General features: G+C 30.5%; 1 protein-coding gene across 1 annotated transcript in view; it reads left to right on the top strand.

Annotated features, from left to right (window-relative positions):
• Positions 1 to 21,248, top strand: part of Nbea (neurobeachin) — a 620,123-nt gene that overhangs the window by 230,946 nt on the left and 367,929 nt on the right. The window contains exons 30-32 of the mRNA XM_077795156.1: positions 3,696 to 4,134; positions 14,527 to 14,681; positions 16,878 to 17,004. Of these exons, the coding sequence (XP_077651282.1) occupies positions 3,696 to 4,134; positions 14,527 to 14,681; positions 16,878 to 17,004 (721 nt within the window). The remainder of the gene's footprint in view (positions 1 to 3,695; positions 4,135 to 14,526; positions 14,682 to 16,877; positions 17,005 to 21,248) is intronic.

The raw sequence follows: 21,248 nt of genomic DNA on the forward strand, positions 1-21,248 counted from the left end.
AGGCATCTGGCATCCAACTGCTTGTTTCTGACAAGGTTAAGATCACTCAGGCTGGTAATGTTTCTATTTGTGTACCGATATGGCCTATTGCTATAAAAATCAATGAGAATTATTGAAAACTTACAAGCCCGCTGTCATTAATATGACCTGCACAGGTTTATTTATTCCTTCTCTGTTGCCCATGCCAAATTTTCTATGAAAGTCACTTGTTTAGTGTACTTTAGTGTCACAGGGATTCATTCTGGAAAAGTAAGTTATCTAAGCTGTGCTAAAGTTTATGGGTATCAGGTGAGAGCATGCACTGTAAATGCTGTTAATGCATGATGAGAAATTAAGGTAGGTTTCTTGACTGTTTATCTTTTTGTTTGTAGTTGCTATTATAACAAAACTTTTATTTTTATTTCTATGGAACAAATCACAAGGTGTGCTTTATAAAACATTTATTTGATACAATCATTGAAATATAAAATTACTTCTTACTTTTTTAAATTATTCAGTTTTAGTAAAAATAAAATTAAGGTTTTCATGGTACTGTATGAATATTCAGATGAAGTATTTGAAAATATTCTAATATTAAATATTAACCCATTAAGTTCCAAGTTTTTAATTTTGTGAATATTTCAGCAAAATTAATGTAGGTGTAAAGTTACCATAAATGGTATATTTGTTGTTCAAGGTTAAAGTTTTTATTGGTGTTCTCTATGTAGGATGATGGTAAATTTAACAAACTTTCAATTGTGTTTATAGTTGAGATATCAATGTTTATATTGCAGTTTCAAATATCTCATTAGTACGTTATATATTTTAATGCTTTTTGACAGTCAATTAATTTAGAGATAAGCAAAAATTTGTGTAGTGGGTGACCAAAACTTTGGATATGATAGCTTGTGGACACCAAATCAAGGATTCTATTTACTTAAAGATTTTACTAGTGAAATATTCATATTTCATTCTAATGCAACTTGAAAAGTTTTTGTGTAACTCTTAATATAAAACACAACATAAATAAAAATATTTAGACATCATGTTAATGTAAAGCCAAAACTCTATAAACCAAATCTACAAATCAGCTAAATTCAGACTAAGAGCTAGACAAGACTATATATGCTATACCTTTTAATAATTAAACACTATAAGAAAGGTTAGCCTATGCTAGAACCATGATACTATATTTTTTGTTATTTTTTCTTTTAGAGTTGTTATATCTCTCACTTCCATTCTCTGTCCTTGTGTCATTGAAAAGGTCACCATTGATGTGCAGCTCTTTCTTGACGTTTCTCCACAATTTTTTTTTCAAAACAAGTGCATTATATGTGTGTAAAGGTGTGTCAAAATAAATTCAGGTAATTCTAGTAGTGGAACAGAACACCTCAGACATCTATATTCTCAGGTTATTTCATCAACTTCCAAAGTTTCTATTTTTACCTTAGTTTGATTCTAAAATGTATGGTTATTTTTCTCTTGGCTTACAGATACACACACACACACACACACACACACACACACACATATATATACATATCTCAGTTTCTACAGACTTCACTGATACAAATATAATTAATTTTTTCTCCTGAACATTCCTCCTATTTATCCTCTTTTCTCAGTGGCATATTACCCTTTTCTCTTGAGTTATATTTATTATTTTTACCTCTTACCTGTTTTCTCTAGTACTTTTCCAAGTGTTGTTGAAATTGCCTTTAACACTTTATTGCAGTGATTTTAATTTTTAATCTTGGAAACAATAAAGAGTACATCTACTCTGTTCTTCACATTGATCATTCAGTATTTGAATATTATTACTGTATTTCCCAGATTAATTTTTTTTCTTTCCATTGACCAAATTAACAAGCAAACCAAACTAAAAGCTATTTAATAAATATAAGAAAAGCTGCAACATAGCATTTTATTATGAAAGATGTATTTTTTAATCAATTGAAATGAGTATTGGGCATTTGGTAGATTAAATAAAATGAAGAGTTTGTTTTATCTTATATCAAACAAACTATATCACTCAGATCAATAGAACAGGACAATAGAACAGGAGAATAAAATTCTTCTGGCTTTTGAAACTTGGCAAATTTATTCTGAAATTCATCTGGAAAAAGTAATAAATTTACATATTCAGTAAATTTAAATGTTATGCTATTAATATACATTCAAAAGATTAACAAAATTGTCTAAGTGACAGGGCCAAAGATTTTTGTTACTAGGAAATCCCAGCACATTATTTTCAGTCCCTTAATATGTGGGTACAAAACCTTCAACATGTTTTTATGCCTCCCAACAATGAAGAGATCTTATAAATTAGTCTGCCTTTCTTATTTAACAAAGGATATACTTGAATACTAGGAAATACAAATAGTTAACATATAATGATTATCTACACTATGTAGGAAATGCAAATAATTTATATATTTTCTCTTAACAATATCCTTATTTTGTTTTTCAAAATGACTGCTTTAAAGACTGCTATATTTACATATATTCATATTTTTTATATTGTTGATGTATTAATTAATTTATTTGCATGTGGTGTTGAGAATCCAACCCAAACCCTCACATATGCTAGGCAAGTGCTCTACCGCGAGAGCCCAGATTATATAATTTTTTTAGTGAGAGAGAGAGAGAGAATTTTTAAATATATATATATATTTTTTTTTTTTTTAGTTTTTGGCGGACACAACATCTTTATTTGTATTTGGTGCTGAGGATCGAACCCAGCGCCGCGCGCATGCTAGGCTTGAGCGCATGCCAGGCATACTGCTTGAGCCACATTCCCAGCCCCAGATTATATAATTTTTAAGGTAGATTTTGCTAACATTTTGTTATGTGAAGAACTTCATCATATTAACTTTTATATAATTAGATTTGATAGGAATTTGACCCTTTTTTAACTTTGGTTGTTTGTTCTTGTGTGTGAGGTGCTGAGGATCGAGCCCAGTGCCTCCACTGTGGTAGGCAAGCTCTCTACCACTGAGCTATAGCCCCAGTCCCAGCCCTAGAATTTGACATTTTTGATATATTTTTCATCGATTTTAATTAGGAACATGTGCATTTCATATCTATATAGACATATACATATGTTTCCTATTCATTTTTTGCAAATTGAAGTTTATATTTATTCACAAAGAAGATGATCATAAAGGCACATACAGACTACATTCTTGAACATTTATTCTATAATTAATTTAGTTTTGAACTAATTCACATTTTACACATTTTTAAGAATTTTATGTATTATATGTAATTTTAAAATAATATGTTTAACTAGTTTAAATATTTTAGACATTTTGTTATTGGTTATTGAAGTACCAGAGCAGGTATAAAATTACTTCATATTTTTAAAAGTTATATATAATTGATACCTGACAATGAAAAATTAAAGGGGAAATTCATATAATAATTATTAATGAGATGCTTCTGCAAATTATAAGAACAGTTTCCTGATGCTGTTAAAGGCATTAGTTTTGAAATTGTAGATGATTTTTGAAAGAAACAGGATCGTTTTGATGTTTGCTGAGCAAAAAAAAAAAGTGTATATGAATGATGTAACAGAGTTGTTATTATGCACAATCATGATTGTGCAAATTTTTGTTTCTCACATTTTATTTTTTTTATTCCACTGCAAGAACATTTTATTAATAACACAAAGTTTTTATTAATGAATATTATAAAATTAAATTCTTTCATTACAGAAACACCTGCTGCATTTCCAGACACTATAAAGGAAAAAGAGACACCAACGCCTGGTGAAGATATTCAGCTAGAAAGTTCAATTCCTCATACAGATTCAGGAATTGGAGAGGAGCAAGTGACTAGCATCCTGAATGGGGCGGAATTAGAGACTACTACAGGCCCAGATGCCATGAGTGAACTCTTATCCACTTTGTCATCAGAGGTGAAGAAATCACAAGAGAGCTTAACTGAAAATCCCAATGAAATGTTGAAGCCTGCACCATCCATATCTAGCATTAGTCAGACCAAAGGGATCAATGTCAAGGAAATTTTGAAAAGTCTTGTGGCTGCCCCTGTTGAAATTGCAGAATGTGGCCCTGAACCTATCCCATACCCAGACCCAGCATTAAAGAGAGAAGCGCAAACAATTCTTCCTATGCAGTTTCATTCCTTTGACAGGTAGGTATTGGATTTCTTTTTCACAGTGCTCTATATGTAGAAGGAAAATTAGACTCTATTAATTGAATTTTATGTAGAAGGGCCTCAAAAACTGTATTAATGTAGATTCCCATTAAAAAGAATATCAAAGAGATAGACCAAGCTGATGCATCTCATAGGACATTTTAATGGATTCAGAAAAAGATTTTCAAAATGATGTGGTAAATATTACATTGAATCTGAAATAGAAAACTCCATATTTTGGTTACAATCCATCATCAAGGGACCCTGGCGCAATGGAGAAGTCATTTTTCTCTTTGGACTTGTTTTATGTATAAAGTGGAACAGAGAATAGGCAAAATATCTCTAAGACATAGTATGTAAATCTAAATGACATTAATTTCCATTATAGTATTATAACATTCTATAATAATTCTTGGATATTAATAGCTTGCTCTAAGTATAAAATTCAAATTCAAATTTTAATTGGAATTATGTTAAAAAAGTAAAAATCATTTGAAATAGTCTTCCGTATAGGATTTTTAGTATCAGCAAAAAAGCCATATCTTGTGGCATATATTTGACAAATAATATTCTTGAAAGGCATATGAATAAAAATAACTTTTTTATTTTTAAAAACTTTTCAAATATGAATAAAATAACTTTATTTTCAATGAACTTACAGGAAATAGAATGTTTGCAAATAATTGTCATTGACCAGACAAAATGTGTTCTGTAAAAATTTTTAAAATGTGAAAAATGGTGAGACTATAAAATATCAGCAAATAGTTCCTCTTATTTTTAGTTTTTTTTGTATTAATATTATATTCATATGTTCATTCATATAGTGAATGTTCCTTAGTCCATTTCACATTGATGTCCCCTATTTCACATATGTGGTTTATGTTTCCAGGATCTATTTGTGTGTCTTGTTTCTGAGTTTGTTTAAGTATATGTCTTTAAGTGTATGTACTTGTGAATATCTGTAAGTCTATATCTAGAAATAAAAGTTTCAATAATTTAATATAGGGTTATTAATTTTTGTGTCCCCTCTTAATATACTTAAAATTTTTTTAAAATGCAAACTGATAAATACAAAGAATTATTGTGATTTATATAAGAGAATTCAGTGGAATAAAGGCTAAGTAAAATATTTTTGTTTTACTTTGGATTATTATTAAGAATTTTTTTTATGTAAAACTTAATCACCTGAGTGCTAATGTTCTTAGCTACTCAAAATTTATTATACTTTTGAGAATATTGCTTTAAAAAAATAAACCTCTCCATTTGTTCATGGTAGCATTTGTGCAAAGTGCAATGGGAATGGAATCATTATTCTAAATTGCATAAGTAGAAATGAAATTGAAGAGCACAAAGCATATTTCAATTCTTTTTAGGAAAAGAGTCTCCAGTGTAGTTAATATATGCAGTAGCTCAAGTACTATCAAATGTAAATGATGAGGTGATATTGATGAAAGGAGGGGATTGAGGTCTCAGGGGGCACTGATGACGGATTGAACAGAAGCGGCCTTGCACTGCACGTAACTCAAGTCTGTCGTCTTCACTGCTCAAAGCCATAATGGGAGGTGGCAGTCTGAAATGAGTTGCCACGGCAAAGAGTATTATTTTTGAAATGCTTTCACACAAATCACTAGGCCCTGCATACAACTTAGTTTCATGCTTTAATGTCATCAGGAGGCACAAATTGGTGTGTCTAATTGTTTGCCACCTGCCAGCAAAATGAGCTGCCAGCCAGCCAGACGGGTTTGATTGTCTGTCAGCCATTCAATAGATTGAGAGTGACAACATCAAAAATTTAACTTCAAACTCTGAAGCTTTGAGCAGCTTTTCAGAGACATCATCCCACAAGTGCTTCTGGACCACTGCATTTTTCAATTATATTTCCCATGTATTTCTGCCATTTGCCTTTTCTGTCTTAAGATAGCCATAATTACTTTATGAGGAATATAAACATATTTCTGAAGCACTAAAGTCTGAAATCCAAGTTATGACATGTCTTTTAACATCAGATTGAATTCCTTGAAAAATAGGAACCAATATAACAGGTTTTAGAAAGAAAGTCCAGATTGCTACCTGTTTTAAACACAATTATCATGGGTCTTACCCTACCAGTGACGCATTTTTCATTTTTATCCTTAGCTTAAAAATAGATATACATTCAGTTGGTTGATTTTTTGTGACTAAGTCATGTTTCCTAATAATATGTTATCCCAGTAGGAATCATCTGTGGTTTTACTTTTGTTGACCAATTATTTATTAGTTGTATAGCAGATGATAAAAATGTATGTATTGTACTTATTATGGACTGTAAGTTTGGAAATAAGTTCTTAAACAAACTGATGTAATTTGAATTCTGTTAACTTACATTCTACATGGGTGCTTCTCCTCATTCAGGATGAAACATTAATGAATTTCAGTGTTTTGAATTTTTTTTTTTTTAGTAAGCAAATTGCAACATCAAATTTTGAAACATTTATACTTAATAAACTTTTTTCTTTTAGGATTAGACATTTCATCCAATTACATGTGAAAGATTATGTAAATGTTCTCATTTACATATGTAGGAAGTAATGATTCCTTTTATTTTCTCTAATCATTTGTGTTATATGCCTTTGATGACAGTAAGTGTATATATTTATGAAGTGTAACAAGTATATATGAAATGTAAAATGCTAGAGATCCTCTAGTATTCTTCTGTAGTGAGGAAGAATAATATATATAGAGAAATGCAGTTTTGAACAGTATTTCCAAATTTCTTTTACTGTGTGGCAAAGAAAAAATTCAAAAGTTTTGTTTCTACTAGGAAAGCTTAATAATGTCATTTTATTATTTACATAGCAAATTACAGAGTTCTCCTAAAAATATGAGTAGGGTAGATATTTTCTTTATGGTTGCATTGATTTTTAACATTGATTTTAGGACAACGAATGAAAATTCAGGGAAAATAATAAAGAAATGTGTAGTAGAGTTGAAAAGCTCTTATTACATTGATTTATTTAACCTTCGAATTTTGTAAGTGTAATTCTGAGGACTTTACTTTCTGTTCATATCGTTTTCTATTTTTTGAAAAAAGTATTTGATTATATTACTTAAAAGATGAAGTAGTTAATGTAAGTCAAATTGGTTATAAATCTGTCAAATTTTACAATTCAAATTTTCAATTTCTATTTACTGTAATTAATCTCTGTTTTTATTTTATTGAGTGTCCTGGGTGTGTATTGGAAGGCCGGTTGCCAGGAGATGCAATTTTGTCTGAGCATGGCTGTATCCTGATTTCCCCAATGTTGTCTTTGTCTTTCCTGGCATTAACATAAAACAGTTCAATGAGCTGTATAAAAATCTCTTTTTAAGTAGGTGCTTTAATAAAATACTCAATTATTTCTTAAATATCCTTTTCCTGTTGGTATTCTAAAATATTTTGGAAAGTAGATAAGCATACTAGATGAAAACATCAGAGCAATAAAAGCATCAGACCCCCAAATTACCTACATTATAAAATCCTACAATAAATGAAATAGCCTTATAGTTTTTTTAATAACGATTATTTTTTAGTTTGATTAAAAGACTATAATCTCAGAAAAAGGTATTATATCTCCATTCCAAAAGCTTTCACTTCACCTTAGGTGTTGAGCACCTCTCAGGTGGATTCCTTCTGTCTTGAAACTCTTGTCTATCTCCAGGTGTCCTACATTCATCCCAAATTGATCTTCTTTGTCTATGCTGACATTTTCTTAGATATAATACCAATAAAGATTTTGAAATAATGTTTTATTATTTACATAATAGAGGAAGAACATAGTAGTTTGGAACAGAAAGTCTCCACCTTCCCCTAGTCATAAGGATTTATGTGTAGCTCCTTCAACCTGTTATGTTGTTTTGAATCTCTTTGCCTAAGATTTACCATGAGACTTTTTTACACATTTTTCTTCACTTGGCAATTCCTAGCAATCTTTTTTTTTTGATTCAGGTCATTGTTCCTTGATAATACACATCCTCTGTTCCTGAAAATTATGGGCATAACTTGAATCTGGCAATTTTTAAAATATAGTACACATTTGCTTTGTTCGTATATTCCATTCTGGTATTGCCCAGGTGTGGCCATATCTTATTTTTCTTTGAATTTCCTAAACTTGTTAGTATAATTGTATCACTTAATCTGTTGGTTCTGAATAAGTTTTACAGAAAAGAGGTATAGTACAGAAATAAGACAGGGATTATTATATGAAGTTAATTTTCCTTAATGAGTCCCTAGTTTAGAAGCCCTTTCTTCTGTATTTCGTTTTATACTTACGACAAACTATGAAGACACAGATAAAGTAGTATTCATGCTTTTACAAAATTTACAGAAGTTTTTAATGGACCCCTCCTCATCCAAGACTCTTTAGTCCACTTTTGTATATTTCTTAGGCAATCTTATCTGCTTCCCAGCATTAAATAGTATTCTACATGCTGATTGTTTCCATAATTATATCTCATTCTAAACTTCTAAACTAGAGACTTGTCTATCTCTTATTCATAATCATTATTTGAAGATTAATAACTTAATAAGTATTGTGCTCCAACCATAGTCTTTTCTATCTTAATGGCAATTAACACTTTAACCCTTCTAGGTCCTTAATAAAAAGATTTTTTTTTTGTTTTTTGCATTGTCTTGGACTTATTTCATATGCACATCCTGTCCTGCAAATCCTGTTGTGTTGGCTTAATATAGCCAAAAATTTTTTTTTAAATATTTCTTTATTTTTTAGTTATTGGCGGACACAACATCTTTGTTTGTATGTGGTGCTGAGGATCGAACCCGGGCCGCACGCATGCCAGGCGAGCGCGCTATCGCTTGAGCCACATCCCCAGCCCCAATATAGCCAAAATTTGATGCACTTTTCACCAGTTTCCATTTGTCATTCTGATCCCACAGACTTCTCTTCCTTAAATTATTATTATTTTTTTAAAGCCAAGATGTCTTAATTTTTTTTTTTGTATAATACGTGGTAGTCTTTGCAATGAATTAGGAACAGAGAGAAAAAATGGCAAATTATTATAGTATTCACCTTTCTTATATTATTATAGTATTCTGCTAACAGGCCCCTCAGTTCCACCCTCGTTCCTGCTTAAAGTCTATCCTCATAGAAGCCAGAATGAGACTTTTATAAGCCATGGTCAGATCCCTCTTCATTTGTAAGTACTTAATAGCTTCTGATTCCATGCTGAGTAATACAGTGTACTTCAGTGTCCTGTGATTTGAGCCCTTCTTACTTATCGTTTATACTCTCTGTGTTGCTCAGTTTTCTAGTAACACAAGCCATTTTGCTGTTCCCTCTGTATGGAACATCCTTCTCTAGATATCATCATGGCTTGTTTCTTCACCCCTTTAGTCTTCTCTGATACCACTTTTTTCCTCAGTCTTCTCTGAACTACCCTTTGAATAATATTCCTTATCCCTGTCCATACTTTTCTTTTGTTTGAGCATTTACCAACTGATATATTGTGTTTACTCTTTTATATATTTCTATTTTCTGGCTCTTCCTATTGGAATGTGATTCCGTGAGGGCAGGAATGTTGTTCTATACTTGATTGTGCCTCCAGAACTTAGAACAGGCCCTCATATATCACACTCACACAAAGATTTATTAAATGAGTCAGTGAATTAAAGAAGAAGATCATACCTCAAATACCTAGTTGGAAATGGAATAAATTCAGTGATGGAAGAATGATATGCATGATGTATTATTCAATGTATTAAAAACATTATCATTCTGTGAAAAATTTTATAGAAGTGAATTACATTGATATATTTCCTGACTTGCACTATTTTGATGATAACCTTTACAACCTTATGGTATGTAGAGATTATCTATAGAATCAAATAATTACTTACTGTTTTGTAGTTTGCAGTTTTAAAGGTGTAGAATAGAGGTTTGAAATTATGTGGGAAGGGATAGAAAAAATATTCTTGATATCAAAAAAATTCAGTTGTGGTTGTTTGTAGTATAGAGGATTTATAGATATCCATCAGTATGAAGAGCACATCTATAAGAAAAGCAGAATATTTAAATAGTTTAGTTCAGTGGTTCTTACCTTTTCAGTGGCCGCATTATTTGAAATTCATATTAAAGTTACATGTTCACCATAGAAAAAGTAAGTGCCTTCCAAATTTGTATATGTATGAGTGCATTTATGTGTCCTAAATGAGTACCTGCAATGAGTATTTAGACTCTTCAATAAGACTATCTTTGTGTAGGTGGAATAATTAATCAGGGGGAAATATTGAATAACTGAGATTTTCTGAGTTGAAAATCTTTATTTTTATTATATAAGTAATTGTAAATACTGAATACTAATCTGAAAGATGAATAATTTGTATCAACACATTAATACTGTTAACTTTCAAAGTATAAAATAGATTGCTAAGGACAGAGGATATTTTGAGGTGTTAGGGAATGGTAATGGGTAATGTTGGTAAAAAAATGACACCAAGAACAAGAATGTGTAATCCTCTAATTATAGATAAACATTTGGCCATATCAGTCAAAGGGGAATTTATCCTGACAAATTCATAAAATTATAAATTCAGGAAAAAAATCTGAAAAACCAATCAGATCCACTTTCTCATTTCTCTCAGCCAGACTTTTCTCAGGTGGTCATGCTAGCCATCTGAACAATGAGTTTTTGGAAATTGGAGTCCATAAATGTTATGAGAGACTTTTTCCTCCTGTTCATCCTTATTTGTCATTTTGAGGTATATGGAAGTTTCACCTTGGTTTCTTATCCACATACTTTCAAATTTTTGAAAGTTGCTAAAATTTTTCTCATTTTTACTGTAATTTTCTAGTCTTTTCAGCTTCCCTCACATGACGTATTTTCCTTATATACTGTCATTGTAACTGTTCCCTTATGGTCTCATGGCTGTTTTTCATTATTCTAAAAAACATGACACCTAAAACTTCTCATAGGATTTTGTTTGTAATATGTGATCACAGCCATGTATTCTATGATTATTGTTTCTTTTCCATTTGAGTACTGTGCTTATGTAGACTCAGACTATATCGATACTTTGGGGGCCATAGTAATAATAAGAATAATGACCATGTATAATATTCTGAGTGGTGGGCTAAGTTCTTTATATGCATATCTCCTTTTAGCATTATAAAAGTAGAATTTATACAGTACAAACCATTTGAACAGGGAAGAAAATGGACCTTAGAGAGATTTATGTGCCTAACACAACACAGTGAGGCCTTGTTAGAGGTAGAATTCTAACTCGGGTCTATAGGTCACTAAAGGTTGGGTTTTGAGTTACTATTCATGTGTGTGTGTGTGTGTGTGTGTGTGTGTATACTGCCAAACCCTAATAAGCTTGCTATTAAGAGAAATGTCTAGAGTCTTTGGCTGTATAATTCAGATACTTTTTCTTTAAAAAAAAGAGAATTTTTTTAATAGTTATTTTTTAGTTTTTGGTGGACACAACATCTTTATTTTATTTTTATGTGGTGCTGAGGATCGAACCCAGCGCCCCATGCATGCCAGGCGAGCACGCTACCGCTTGAGCCACATCCCCAGCCCCCAATTCGGATACTTTTTGTTGGAGTCAGGTATTTGGTGTTTTTTCATTTCATTGATAAGCTACCATTACAGAATTTGGAGAGTCACACTTTTCTCTCATTATGTGACTTATTTTTCTTAATGTTACTTCTTTCTCATAACTTGTATACTGAATAAGATACTATTGATTAATAATGATCTGTTATTTAGGAATCTTCAATAATAGTTTTTCTATTATCTACAAATTTATAGCACCATTAATAATGTATATTTCTTTATTCATAAGAAATTTTGAGCAGAGAAATGGTTATTTTACTAATTAATTCTTTTCAAATTAAGAACCAATGATTTTGTTTTTGTTACTAGATGGCCAGTAAGATAGTGCATCTCACATTACTTAGAAGCTTTGAGAGAATTTTGATGATAAACCAAAACTGCTAGCATATGTTTTTCCTTTTCTACTGATCCTTAATATAGATCATTGTAACTAGATACCCTGGATCCTATAGACAGATAATTATTTCGTTTTAGACATTATTAACATTTATTAGGAACTTAATTTACAAAGTACCTTTGGATACAATCTCATTTAATATTCCCATTTATGTATAAAGTAAAATGCCTTGGTTTTGCCAGTTTTACAGTGAGAAACTGAAATTAAACATACACAGCTTGAGAGTCATTCATTTTTCAAACCTTGGCCTTCTAATTTCATATCTTCTATTGGCTTCCACAAGGTCACACTGCCTCTCAGTGAAACAAATGAAGGCATAAGTAATAACTGACCAATGTGGGAATTGAAAACATAATATATGTTTGTGAGGGTTCAGGATTGAGTCTAAATAATTTCATCTCATCATCCATAAGGAGAAAAGAAGAAAGTATTCTGAAGGAGTTGATGGAGAAAAAATTTTGGCATGAGTAAAATTATTTAAGATTATAAGACCATGAGTAAAATTATTTAAGATTATAAGACCATATTTAAAATACTCATAAAATTATGAATAATAATTATGACAAATTTATATTTTTAGTATGAAAATAGTCATTGAAGAAATTTTAACAAAATTGTTTCTTTGAATAATTCCTTTTGTATTAAGGAAGTCTAAGAAATTTAGCCAGGCCTGGTGGCACATGCCTGTAATCCCAGCAGCTTTGCAGGCTAGGCAGGAGGATCACAAGTACAAAACCAGCAGCAGCTTAGTGAGCCCTAAGTAACTTAGCAAGACCCTGTCTCAAAATAAAAAATAAAAAATTGCTAGGAATTTGGCTCAGTATTTAAGCACCCCTGGGTTCAATCCCTGGTACCAAATAAATAATTCTATTATTATTTGAGAGTAGGCCAATGATATAGTTTCCTTTAAATGAAACTTTTTCATAAAAAATAATAAAATATAGATGCAATTAAAAATAATAATTCAGGGCTGAGGTTGTGGCTCAGAGGTTGAGTGCTTGCCTAACATGAGTTAGGCACTGAGTTCGATACTTAGCACCTCATAAAATAAAATAAAGATATTGTATCCACCTATAACTAAAAAATAAATATTTTTTTTTAAAAAATCATACTTCAGGTTGGGTATTTTTGTGTAAGTCATCTGTCTCAAGTATTATATTTGAGCTTAAAATATCTCATCTAATTTCTAGGTAAATTCAATGATTATTTAATAATGCTTGGACAATATTTGTGAAATGAAGTTTATGTGCTGTAGAACTTCAGAATGGTGAAACTTCACTGCAAGGAAATACAGATATTTATATTTGAAAAATTTTGTTGTTCATAGCTTTAAATTTATTTATCCACATTTATCATTTAATCAACATAAAGTTCAGAAATTTTTAAATGAAATTCACTTAAAATGCTAAAAAAAGCAAAATATCAAACTTCAATATTCAAAAAATCAAGGCTCAAAGACTAAATACATCTTTACCCAAATATCTGTTGTATCATTTCAATTCTCTTTCATTATAATATTCTGAATAGGAAAAATAACTCAATTATGTTCAGAAAAATAAAATATAACCTCATTATTGCCTTAGATGTTACGTCTTAATTTTCAAATAATTTTTAGTTTTATTATGAAGAAAATTTTAAAGTTGACTGTCAAATGTTTCCTTGCTCTTGCATTTATGAATATTATTAGAATATGATGTGGATAAAATTAATATTCTATGTATATTTTGTCAAAAATTCTCTATGCATATGTAAAATTTGCCTACTGGAACAAATATTTCCCAATATTCTCTGACTCATGATTACAGACACTTGTCATTTTAAGAAAGGTTCATTAAGTCCAGATTCTACATTAATGTTTGTCAAATGAATTTTACTAGTCAATATATTTTACATTATTTCCTTTATGCCCAAATACTTTTCAATAATGAAGTTGGTTTCACTAGTTTAAAAAATTGTAAATTAGAAGAAGATGGAGAGCCAGACACAGTGGCACATATCAGTTAATCCCAGGGGCTTGGGAGGCTGAGGCAGGGACATCGCAAGTTTAAAACCAGGCTCAGTGAAAGCAAGGCACTAAGCAACTCAGTGAGACCCTGTCTCTAAATAAAATAGTAAATAGGGCTGGGAATGTGGCTCAGTGGTTGAGTGCCCTTGAGTTCAATACCCCATACCAAAAAAAAAAAAAAAAAAAAAGAAAAAAGAGAAAGAAAAAAGAGATGAGAAAAAAGAGAAAGAGACAAAAATGTATGTGGTGGTTGATATACAGAGAAAGGAAGGGAGAAAACTTGGGAAGGAGGCAAAGAGGTGAAACTCAACATTATGTATCTGCCATACATAGCAGGATTTTAATTCATCTTAAGCCTCATATTTGTTATTTCTTATCATTTCTTTCTTTGCAGGAGTGTTGTGGTACCTGTAAAGAAGCCACCTCCAGGTAGTTTAGCTGTAACTACTGTGGGAGCCACCACTGCAGGAAGTGGGCTGCCAACAGGCAGTACCTCTAACATATTTGCCGCTACTGGAGCTACACCAAAAAGTATGATTAATACAACAGGTATTGTCCTTATATATTTTTGTGATACCTCATCATTTTCTTTCTGTTTTCTATATCTTCATTTTTTTCTTATTGGACCTTAAAATGAAAAGATACCCTGAGCATTTAAGATTGCCTTAATCTTAAGAAGGTTATATGTTGTGTTGCAACTTTTCAGAACTTGTCTCTGATTCTGGGATGCAATTTTTAGTGGTCATTTTAGGAGACAGTATTGGGTTTTGTTTTGAGTTTCCTCAAAACATGATGCTCTTTACTTTCAGAGTGAAATCAGATTGCTAAAAAGGTATTTGGGGAGCAAAAGCAAAAGATCATTAAAAACTGAAGTTTAATATGTAAAAATTAATAAATTATATCAAGAATATAAAAGTATGATCAAAATATTAGTATAAAAACATGGATTTGGTGACATTTACTTATTGAATCCTAATACATACTTTGCTAAATCTCCTAAGGAAAGACAGAGCTCTCCTAAGAACCTTGATGATATGCAAGAGCCTCAACATGTGAAAAGTGCATGTGAATAAGAAACCTTGATTGACTCTGAAATAATTTTTATACTTAGATTACAATTGTATCCATTGTCCAATAGTTTCCTAGTGATTGTAGGTACTAAAACTTCCAAATCTTTATAAATTTTAAAAGCCTGCCTAAAAATATCTCTTTTTTTGTAAATTTCCAGAAATGTTCCTGTTTATTATTAGTTAAATAAATCCTTACCCAAATCTTTGTGATTCCATTTTAGGTATTTAAACAACGCAAGATGATCCCTGACTTTTCTTCCCTGACTATAGTAGTCTTCTCTTCTCCAAACTGTATAGCCTTGAACTTTTCCATTTATTATCATTACTTAGATTCTTCCCATTTTTATTAATTTCATAGCTCTTCTTTGTGCTTTCTGTATCTATCTTGTTTATCATATCACCTGAGTCTGACATATCATGAACAACACACTTATGGGGTTGTAGTAAGTAGAACATGTACTATATTAGACATATATCATTTATATATTAGCAACTAAACATAAATGGCATTCTGTTAAAGAATATAATCTCTTTGGCTTATCTATATTATAAATAATTATATCTGGCTTGTCTGAAGACATTAAAGTCTTTTCAGTGTTACAGTCTTATTCTTTATACTTGTTTGGTTTTGTACAAATAGGAATAAAACTTGGTTTTACTAAAATATATGCTATGAAAGTGTTATTTTAAAAATATGCCAATGTAGTAGATAAATAATCTACATGCAGTACTTTCATTGAATAAAGTCCTTACTTAAGACTTTGGTAAATGAAAATTAAATCACCTCTTTCTTATTTTATCTAATCAAAAGTCATGAAATCTTTTCTTTTAGTGTATATTTCAAGAATAATAGATTTAGAAAATAATGATAGCAGAAAGTGATATTATAAAGTATATAAGGTCAAAATGAAGAATAAAATTAAGCAATAAACTTCTTCCTTAGAATTATTATTATATATGAACTGTGAGCTAACATCTAAACTAGGCACATTGACCAATTTACATATCCACATTTAGGAGCTTTATAAATATTATAGTAGAAATCCCAATAAATGACTCAGTTTTGTGGGAATTATTATAAGACATGATAATATTTAGGGACACTAGATGTCCCTAAACTCCACTGCTATTACTCACATGTGGTATTATGGAAAAGTCTCTTCTAAAATGGTATCTTCATATTTGAGAAGAACTCATTGTTCCAAAATCAGGTACAAAATATAGACCTTCTTCTGCAAGCATTTATCAAAGTGAGCATTTGATTCTGCAGAGCCACAAATTTGTAATTTATGTCTTAGATGGTAAAAACTAAAAATATTTTAACATAGCAATAAAAATAGATAGAATTTCACATTTAAATTTGCATTGTTTTATCAGCCTCATTTATCTAGAATCTTTTTCATTTGTTGTTGTCTTTTATTTATACCCCATTTGTAATATGTAGTTTTTTTTAGCTTACCATAAGTGAATCTACTGGATTTTATTTAATGCAATAGCTGTTATTTAAAACCATAATCAATTTATTAGTACACTAATGGTCAAATGGTTTTCATTTGTGAAATTCTGTTTTGAATTTACATGAATAATTATTTGAAAATCAATTGTAATAATATTATCAAATTATTTTATTAAATAAATTTTTATTTAAGACTAAAAATTATTATTTTGGGAACAGGTGCCGTGGATTCAGGGTCCTCCTCCTCTTCCTCCTCTTCTAGTTTTGTGAATGGTGCTACCAGCAAAAACCTCCCAGCTGTGCAAACTGTTGCTCCAATGCCAGAAGATTCAGCTGAAAACATGAGGTGTGTATATTTGGTTTTCACCTATTTCTCTCTCCCTTAAAAAAAAAAAATGTGAATGATAGGGAATAAATACATATATGTGTAAGATTTCTTGGGAGTTAAGGTTAATTATGCATTTTTATATTTCATAATTATATCATTTTGATATTTTTGGTTAGTTTTAAAAAATCTTTTATTTCAGAGTATAAACAGATAACTGATTTTTAAAACATTATTGATTTTATCATTTGATGGATAACACATTATTGTTTACAATAAAGATTAAAAATGTGCAAATTGTAACAGGATAAAACTGAGTATCTTTGTTGATAAGATTTTTAAATAAATATTTTAAAAATAATTCTGTCAAATTGTTCATAATATGTATCATTGTAATCCAAATTTTAAAAAATCTTATTTGTTGTCATTAAATAACATTCTTAGAGTTAAATTGTGCATACATTCATACATGCATGTACACATATGTATGTATTCAAGTTCTCTTTAGAAGTATAACACAGAATATAATAACTCAGTGAGAAGAAGCACACTCATGTCACCATCATCCGAATTGAGAAATAACATATAACAAGAACTCCAGTATCTTCCACCTTTAGTTCCTTTCCTAGTCACTGTTCTGGGTCCTTTTCAAAATTTTAATCCTATGGAATCAGTACACTGTAATTATTCTTTTCTCTTTGTTTTTTTGTTCTTCAGTATTATGTACATGAGGTTCATCCATATTGCATACAGCAATAGTTGGTTCATTCTTATTCCATTTCTGTTCCTGTGTGTACATATATGTACAGCAGTTTCTTAATTCATTTTATTGATAATATATTTATGAGCTTCAAATCTTTAGCTATTACAAACAATCCTGCTCTATAGATAAACAATGCAGCTTGTAATTATTATGGATGCACTATTATGTGGATATACACCATGTTAATATGCATATGGGTTGGGTAAAAAACAACCCATATGCTGATTAATAATGTTTGTATATATTCTGGATAATGCCAAATGATTTTCCAAAGTGATTATACAAATTTGCTAACTCAGCAGCAGAATATGGGAATTTAAATTGCGTTGTATCTTTATTAGGACTTCAAGTTGTCACTTTTTTATTTTAGACATTTGTGTAAACATAGTGACATTTTCTTATATTTTTAATTTTCATTTTCCTCATTAGTAATGCAATTGGTGCATTTTTAAAATGCATTTATTGGCGGTTGGCTTTCTTTTTTCGTAATTGTGTGTTGAAGTGTCTATCACTTTGTAATAATTGGATTGTCTTTTTCTTATTAATTGTGAAAAATTCTTTATACAATTTGGATAGGAGCCCTTTAATGATTATTTGTCATGCATATATTTTCTGTCATTCTGTGGTTTTTATTATTATTTCTTATTGTACTCCACTTTGATCAATAGAAGTTGTTAATTATATTGTATAAGGCATCTTTATATTTTCCCTACTTTATCTCTGACTACTTTATTATAAACCATTTAGAATTGACTTTATGACTATAGTAAGGTAGGGGTAATAGGGATGTTTTATTTGAAAGACTCTTCTTTGCCCTACACTCTGTCACTTCCATCACAAATCATTGTCCATACATTCTTTATTATGGTTTTACAGTCAATTCTGTTCCATCTGTTTATTTGTTCATTCTTCTACCATGCTGCCATAATTAGAACAATATGGGTTAAGTTGTCTTCTACCTTGTTCTTTATCTTCAAGAGAGTCTAAGCTATTCTTGATACTTCACAATTTTTATAATAAAGGAATCTTTAGGTTTTTTTGTAACTAGGATTATATTGTATCTGTAGATTCATTTCACTATTTTGATTTCCAAATTATGAGTACCATATATTCCTTCATATCTTTTATTTATTGATGTTTTTAAAAAAATAAATGACAGCAGAATGCATTACAGTTTTTATTACATGTATACAGCACAATTTTTCATTTTCTGATTGTATATAAAGTACGTTGACACTATTTCGGATAATGAGGTCCATCACACATTCCACCATCCTTGCTAATCCCCTGCCCCGTCTTTTCCCTCCCATCCCTCTGCCCTATCTAGAATTCATCTATTCCTCCCATGATCCCCCTCCTTACCCCACTATGAATCAGCCTCTTTGTATCAGAGAAAACATTCAGCATTTGTTTTGGGGGGATTGGCTAACTTCACTTAACATCATCTTCTCCAACACCCACCCATTTACCTGCAAGTGCCATGATTTTGTTCTCTTTTATTGCTGAGTAAAATTTCGTTGTGTGTATATGCCACATTTTTTTAATCCATTTATCCACTGAAGGGCATCTAGGTTGGCTCCACAGTTTAGTTATTGCGAATTGTGCTGCTATAAACATTGATGTTGCTGTGTCCTGTAGTAGGCTGTTTTTAAGTCTTTTGTGTATAGACCAAGAAGAGGGATGGCTAGGTCAAATGGTGATTCATATCTTTATAGTTTTTTTAAATTTATCCCAATAATGATTTTTGGTTTACTGTATGAATATCTTATGTTTCTCACTTAACACATACTCAGGAATTTAATGTTTTGTATTAGTTTGTTTTTTCTTCAAGTTAGTTTTCAGATCAATTTTATTGAGATCATTTGTTTATGTTGCTTAAACTTAATAAAAAACACACTATACATTTTAATTAGTTATAATCAGTTTATGTACCCATAAAACCCATCACAAGATGTAGAACATATCTATCATACCCCAGAAAGTTCCCTTGTGACTCATTTGCAATTCAGCCTAATCCTTGCCCAGGCAGACACTTAAAAAAAAAAAAAAAAAAAGCTTTGCAACTTAGATTTCATTTTCAAGATTCATGTAAATGAAGTCATATATTAAAATTATTTTGTTTTTGTCTTTTACTTAGTTCATTATTTTTTGTGTTACCCATATCTTTGTGAGGGTTCTCTTTGTTTTCAGTGCTGAGTTCATTATATGTCTGTTCTATTGATAGACACCAAGTGTTTACTAGTTTGAAACAATATTAATTTTATGGTCATTTTAGTACACAAATCTTGTCATGGACATAATATTTTTACTTCTGCTGGGTAAACAACCAAGAATAAAATTGCTACTTGAATAGTAACTACATGCTTAAATTTATGGGAAATTGATGAGCTTTCTTGCAAAACTAGTTTATCATTGTTTCCTATCAGCAATATGTTAAAAGATCTGTTTTCCACATTCTACTTAATACTTGATGTTGTTGGTCCTTTTATTTTAATTTTATAATGGCTGCAGAATCATATTTCTATCATTTGGTTTTATTTTCAATTTCCTAATGATCAGTTAGTGTATTTTTTCCATGTGTTTATGGGTCTGCTATTTTTTAAAAAACAAATAGTTTTTCTTATGTAAGAATTAGTATGTTCTTCATAGATGCCCATCAAGAGGTACCTACATTCCATCAGCCTTTGTTCCATTGTATGGTTTACATTTTCCTTTCCTTAAAATTAGTGTTAGCAGAAAGTTTCTAAAATCCATTATATCAAAAAATTTTTTATGATTTTTGCCTTTTATAAGTCCCTAAAATCTTTACATATCCCAAAGTTTTATCGATACTCTCCTGTTTTCGTCTATAAGTTGTGTTGTTCTTGCTTTTATGATCTACTTTGATTTAGTTTCTTTGTTTATAGTGAGGTAAAATTTGGGATTTGTTTTCATCCATATGTATATCAGTGTTTCAGGACCACTGGATTTCCTTGGCACATTGGTTTAAAATCAATTGACCATCTATGTGTAGGTCTATTTCTTAGACTCCGTTCTGGTTGCATTACGTATATACTGTAGTTATGACAGTACTGCACTGTCTTCATTACTATAACTTTATAGTAAGTCTTTAAATCATATAATTAAATCCTTTCATTCTGTTCTTTTTAAAAATGACTTTGACTTTTCTAGGTTATTGCATTTTCACATAAATTTTACAATTGGTTTATCAGTTTCTAAAAAGAGACTGCCAAAATTTAAATTAGGGGTGTGTGTGTGTGTGTGTGTATACACACACACACACATAAATATTTATATTTTTTTTAGTTGTCGATGGACCTTTATTTTTATTTATCTAAATGTGGTACTGAGAATTAAACCGAGTGTTTCACATATGCTAGGCAAGCATGCCTACCACCGAGCTACAACACCAGCCCCAAATAGGATTATATTGAAACTTTCATTAAATTTGAGGAGAATTGACATTGTATTATTTTTTCCAGTTTATCAATATTTTTATCAT

This window comes from Urocitellus parryii, chromosome 2 (genome assembly GCF_045843805.1).
Source record: "Urocitellus parryii isolate mUroPar1 chromosome 2, mUroPar1.hap1, whole genome shotgun sequence".
NCBI classification, from domain to species: domain Eukaryota; kingdom Metazoa; phylum Chordata; class Mammalia; order Rodentia; family Sciuridae; genus Urocitellus; species Urocitellus parryii.